General features: G+C 37.7%; 1 protein-coding gene across 1 annotated transcript; it reads left to right on the top strand.

The window, feature by feature from the left end:
* The first annotated feature begins 3,812 nt into the window (after positions 1 to 3,812).
* LOC149577001 (uncharacterized) lies at positions 3,813 to 4,877 on the top strand. The gene is made up of 2 exons (XM_089795635.1): positions 3,813 to 3,952; positions 4,052 to 4,877. Exons 1-2 carry the CDS (start codon positions 3,813 to 3,815, stop codon positions 4,875 to 4,877), a joined length of 966 nt encoding a protein of 321 aa, XP_089651761.1.
* Positions 4,878 to 6,467: the final 1,590 nt, after the last annotated feature.

The following is a 6,467-nucleotide window of genomic DNA, read 5'->3' as shown; positions in this document are numbered from 1 at the left end:
AACCCTAACTCTATCTCTATTCCTAACTATATTTCTAACCCTAATTCCAACCCTAACCCTAATCCCAACTCTAAATCTAATTTTAAACCTAACCCTAACCCTAACTCTAACTCTAACCCTGTCTGTAACTCTAACCCTAACAAGAACCCTAATTCTAATTCAAACCCTATCCCTTACCCTAATTTTCATCCTAATGCTAACCCTAACTTTAACTCTAACCCTAACCCTAACCTTAACACTAAACTTAAACTTAATTCTAACCTTAACCCTAAACTTAACTCTAACACTAACCCTAACCCTAACTTTAACACTAACCTTAACCATAAACATTAATTTGTCCCTAACTCTAACCCTAAATCTAACTCTACCATAATTGGACTCTACCCATAACCCTAACCCTAACTTTAATCTTGGCTTAAAAATTTTCCCTAACCATAACTCTAGAACCTTAACCCTTACTCAAGCCCTAACCCTAACCCTGGACCTACTATAACCCTAACCCTAACCATAACCATAAGTCTAACCCTAACCTTAACAATGAGCATAACTCTAACCCTAAACTTAACCATAAACATAACTCTATGCCTAACTCTAACCCTAAATCTAACTCTACCATAACTAGAATCTAACCCTAACCCTAACTTTAATCCTAACTAAAACCATAACCCTAATCCTAAACCTAACCTTAACCCTGACTCAAATCGTAACCCTATCCCTACAATAACCCTAACTCGAGCCCTATAATAACCCTAACCCTAACACTAACCTTAACCATGAGCATAACTCTAACCCTAAATCTAACACTACCATGATTGGACTCTAACACTAACCTTAACTATGAGCATAACTCTAACCCTAAATCTAACACTACCATAATTGGACTCTAACCCTAACCCTAACCCTTAATTTAATCTTGGCTCAAACCCTAACCTTCACTCTAACCTTAACCTTGACTCAAACCCTAACCCTAGCCTTACTATAACACTAACCCTAACCATAACCATAACTCTAACCCTAACCTTAACTATGACCATAACTCTAACTCTAACCTTAATCATAAACATAACTCTAATCCAAACCTTAACCATAACCATAACTCTAACGCTAACCTTAACCATAAACATAACTCTAACCCAAACCTTAACCATAACTCTAACAATAACCATAACCGGAACTCTAACCCTAACCTTAACCATAACTCAAACCCTAACCCTAACTCTAGCCCTAACCCTAATGCTAACCCTAACCCTTATTCTATCCCTAATGTTAACATTAATTGTAATGGTAACTTTGTCCCTAACCATATATCTATGTTTGACTATAACATTTTACATTACAATATGCCAAAAAGAAAATTACTTTTTCTAAACCATAATCCTACCCCTAACTCTAACCCTAAATATAACCCTAACTATAAATCTAACTCTACCATAATTAGACTCTAATCCTAACCGTAATCCTTAGCTTAACCTTCACTAAAACTGTAACCTAACCCTAACTCTAACCTTAACGCTGACTCAAAACTCTAACTCTAACCTTACCCCTTACTTTAATCTACATGAAAACCATAGCCCTAACCCTATCCTTAACCCCAACTCAAACCCTTACCCTAACCTTAACCTTGATGTAACTCTATATACAACCCTAACTCTAAATATAAACCTAACCTTAACCATCACCCTAAAACTAACCCTTTCTCTACCCCTTTCTCTAACTCTAACCATAAATCTAATTTTAACCCTAACCCTCAGCCTAATTATAACCCTAATTTAAACTCTAACTCTAGCCCTTATTCAAGCTCCAATTCTGACTCTACCTCTAACTCAAACCCTGACTCTAATTCTAATCCTAACCCTAACTATATGTTTAACCTAAACCCTTATTCTTACCCTCGCCCTTTCCTTAACCCTAACCCTAACTCTCATTCTAAACCTAACTATTTTTGTAACCCGAATTCTAACGCTAATCCTAACATTAACTCTAACTCTAATTCTAAACCTAACCTTAACTATAACCCTAGCAAGATTCATAATCCTAAAAATAACCCTAGCCCTAACCCTAATGCTAATACTGACTCTAATTGTAACTCTATTCCTAACCGTAACTCTAACCCTATCCATAAATCAAACCCTAACAATAGCCCCAACCATAACACTAACGCTAACCCTAACTATAACTCTACTCTTCAATATAACATTTTAGGTAACAATATGCTTAAAATAAAACTAAATTAAAGTGATGCAAATAAACACCATATATAGAATTAAAAAATAAAATATTCAAGAATAATTTTATAGTAAGTTTATACAATTGTATTTAAAAAGAAATAAATAATTCAGCACTTACCTTAAAAAAAATAGAAAAAATTTGAAAATACTTTTCCTGTTGCGCTGCGATTGCCATTAGCTTATATATACCTCTATATATTACACCGAGAGTAGTCGTTCTCGAGGCGCCTATTTTCATTTTCATAAATCCAACCTGTGATTAAAATAACCTTGGAATTAAATGAAAATAGGCACCTCGAGAACGATTGCTTTCGGCGTAATATATATAGAAGTATATATAAGCTAGTATATATAATGTTGGATGACCCACAGGAAGTGATACCATTGACTTCAGATTTGATCCAATATAATGACCCATTTTCAATAGACTTTTACATTTTAACAATTTCTACGCACTGACTTAATGGGATATAGATTGAATACTAGTCGAAACCGCGTGCAAGTTGGCTGCGAAACCCATCAGAAGACGTCGTTTGAGACTGAGTCGACTGTAATATTTCATCTCAAATAGTTCAGAGATTTATCGGCCTTGCATATTAAAGTCCGAAGGTTGGCCTGAAACAAAAGATCATGCTAAAAATGATGAGCAAACCAGTAATGGACGGGGCCGAGTTCTGGACAGCGGGAGAGTCGAAGACTGATTTTAACGACGTTTACGACTGGATATGCCGTCTCTACCGGTCAGGACATAAATGTCCTCCGCTTTCGCTGAACATTTATTTTGGCGACGCAGATTCATTTGACAACACAGGATCACTTTTCCTTGAATCCGAATTTCAAGGTATTAGTAACGTCGGTCTCTTTATCTCGTCGGATATGGGTAGGCATTCTAGTCTTGGAATCTGCTCTACTGGGATTGTTGGACAAGAAGCCCACCTAAAGAACACGTTCCCGCCATTCTCCAACTTGTTTGTACGTGTGTATTGCAATGCCTTCGACTGTAACGACATCCCACAAATGGACATCCCGCTGGGCACAATTGGACCTGCCAAATACAAGCAAGTATTTAACTCTCTCTTTTCAGTTGCTTGCTTTTCCTTTCTGTATTATTCCATATTTCAAATCTTCGAAAGGTGGGTGGATAAATTGCCATGTCGTAGAGCAGAGGAAATTCTGTCAATCACAGGAGTTCCGACTCAGACTTCTCAATTTCCAGACATTTATGACTGCGTATGCCACCTCGACCAGAAGAAATCAAAGAAGCGTGAATTCCTTCCGCTAAACGTTCATTTTGGCCCAGCAAATTCACTCTTCCTTTCATCCGAATTTATAGCTTGCGATAAAATCTCCCTCTCTCTCTCCTCGGCTATTCATAAACTTTTTGATCTTGGGATTGTTGAATTAGAATCACGCCAGAGTAACACGTTTCAGGTATTCTTGAACCTGTGGGCATGTGTGCATCTAAAAGTCTTCGATCCAGATCTCGTGAAGCTCCAGCAAACGAAAACCCAGCTGAGGACAATTGAATCTGCGAAGTACAAGCAAGCATTCAACTCTCTCTTTTCACTCGCTTGATATTCTTTTATGGTGCATTTCCGATCTGAAATCTCCGAAAGCGAAGCACAGAAATTGTTTTGTCATAGAGTAGAGAATATTTTGTCACTCATAGGACCTGGTGCAACTGGTTATGTGGTAAGGCGTTTTTCTGCCGAGTTCACTTGCAAGTGCTTATTACACGGCGAGATTGATAATAAAGGGGGAAATAATGATTTTAGAATATCCTAATGCAGTTCAAGTCTTTCGGGATTCTGGAACATCAACAGCTACAGTCGAATACTGTCAATGCGCAGAATGGGCGAGGGACGGCTTGCTGATAAGCAACTCTGCAACGCCTTGAATTACCAGCAGCTGCAATGTGTCATTCAATTCCGCTATGTGGTTAACATCTTCAGAGACTTTATTGAGGTTAGGGTGGAAAATGATAATGTTGAGTGCAATGTAATTCGACTGGATCCGTCACCGGAACAAAAGTCAATTCCAACAAGCCTTGAAGATGAGCGGCACTTTCCAGCAAAGATTGGCATAACTATAGGACCTGTAGTTGAATCCCATGTCCACTCTGTTTCATTGGGCAAATCATCACAGAATCCCATCACAGATATTGGGAGAGGGGAAACCGTGGAGGCCACTTTTGAACCGCCAAATCACCCTGGTTTGAAGCTTTCCAAAGCCGTCACATCCGAAACAAGCATAAACAGTTGGGTGTTTGAGCAATCCTCCGCCAACAGGCCACATGTAGATGGAGAATGGACTCTCTATGATAGCGCTATGGGAAAGGCGGTGTCTAATTATAAGCCTCAAAAGTTTTTAGTCTTCAAGTCCAAGACTTGGTCTGGCGATAGGTATTCGAAACCCTGCAAAGCTTTCACAGCACAAGGAGGGGTGTTGTTTGGAGGAGATGAGTACGAACACCCAATAACATGGAGGCTCCACAGAGATTTAGAAGGTCAAACCGTGAACTGGGTTATGAAAGGTGAGGTCTGCTTGGCCTATTTCTCCAATAATTGCAGGTCTGCACATGTCGAGATTGCAAATCACCAATTTTTTCAAGTGTTTCAAATTCCACTGGTGCAGTCCACACCCAACTGATCTTTTCGAATCACGAAAGATAGGGGAATAGTTTAAACATTACACACTAAATTTCTATATCAAAAGTGTTAAATAGTTGAATTTGATTTTTTTTCCCAAGCTTAATTCTTCTTTTAGTGTGATATTTAAGGGTAGCCAAAAAGAGACTTTCTTCCTTCACAGATAAGCTTGCTATTTCATTTATATGCATCTAATTCTTCTTTTTGTGTGTGATATTTAAGGGTAGCCAAAAAGAGACTTTCTTCCTTCTAGGATAAGGTTGCTATTTCATTTATATGCATCTATGATAATGAATACTTTTCAACTACTTATGCTATTGAGAGTCTATTCCCCCTGTACTGTTCATATAAGGTATTTCTAGGAAGGCTTGTTTCTATTCCAAAATTGATGATTAAGTGCTCACAAAATATTCAAATTGTGATTTCAATTTTACTTACTATTGTCCTTTTTAACTTCATAGTATTGTGATTCCAATTTTACCTAATATTATCCTTTTAACGCAATATTGTAGAGTGGATCTCTAAAGGTATAAAAGATCTCCCTCCAAACCAGGATGCAAGCTTAAAACCTACTCATACATGATAGGACAATTCCTACTACAAACGGCTCCCTTGATGCCCACCAAAGCATCCCTTACAGCTCATTCCAAGCTCTCTACTTGACAAGGCCCCGAAGAGGCATCTCTCTACCAAACTGATTGACGCTTCTACTCATATAATTAATGTATTGGAGCCCCCATTGCCCAATATATCCCATATTGAGTTTCAATGGATCCAGGGTATTCTATAGATCCAGCAGATGACCTTGATTTGTCTTAACGAAGTAACACATTTGTAATGCTACTAATAACTGTGGCTCGAGTTATCCTCGTCTATATTTTGAATTGGTTTTTATGGACGCTCTATGTTCTTATAAAGATGTACCATAATTGATAAGTAGGAGATATTTTACTCTCAGTTCGACTGCTTTGTTCTTTGGTGTTTTACGATTTTTCATCCAAAAGCAGGGTATTCTTGAGAATTATTCTATAATTCTTTGTTAATCCTATGTTATAAAAAAATTGTATTGAATTTCGTTGTTGATTAGAGAAATGGAATTCAGATCTGCAGATGTAGATGATACGTTGTATCCTTCAAGATAACGAATGGCCACAACATTTCGGAAGAATATTGACAGTATGAAGGCTAACCAATACAAAGTTTCAATACAAAATTCTTCAAAATTTAAATTTGGGTTTTCCGTCGACTAAATCTAATCGTGAAATGGGAATGAGAAGATGGTGGTCTGAAGACTGAAAGATAAAGGTGCTAGCAATACACGAAGCCTCTGCTGCCGAGAGACATCGTCATGGAGCCTCTCGTTCGGACAACATATTGCCATGGAGCCGCCCCCTACGAAAAGATACAGCATAAAGCTCTCACTCACAATATATAACTAAAAACTAACACATCCAGAATTTTCATAGAATTAAACTACCAATTTTACACACAAAGACTGAAATCCAACCACAGGATAAAGAAACCCTATATCTTCACAAGCTTAAATGCATATGAAAATAAGAAAACACCATTCAAAGAAATTCAAACACAA

This window comes from Cupressus sempervirens, chromosome 1, assembly GCF_028749045.1.
Source record: "Cupressus sempervirens isolate cs-2001-9-10 chromosome 1, ASM2874904v1, whole genome shotgun sequence".
In the NCBI taxonomy this organism is placed as follows: Eukaryota; Viridiplantae; Streptophyta; class Pinopsida; order Cupressales; family Cupressaceae; genus Cupressus; species Cupressus sempervirens.
Note: the sequence above shows the minus strand (reverse complement) of the source record. Positions and strands in the feature narration are given on the sequence as shown.

Bases quoted from the DNA above. Each gene is read 5' to 3' on its own strand.
- LOC149577001 (XM_089795635.1), top strand. From the start codon at position 3,813: ATGGTGCATTTCCGATCTGAAATCTCCGAAAGCGAAGCACAGAAATTG. The intron at 3,953-4,051 runs GTGCTTATTACA...GAACATCAACAG, and splicing joins TCTGCCGAGTTCACTTGCAA to CTACAGTCGAATACTGTCAA.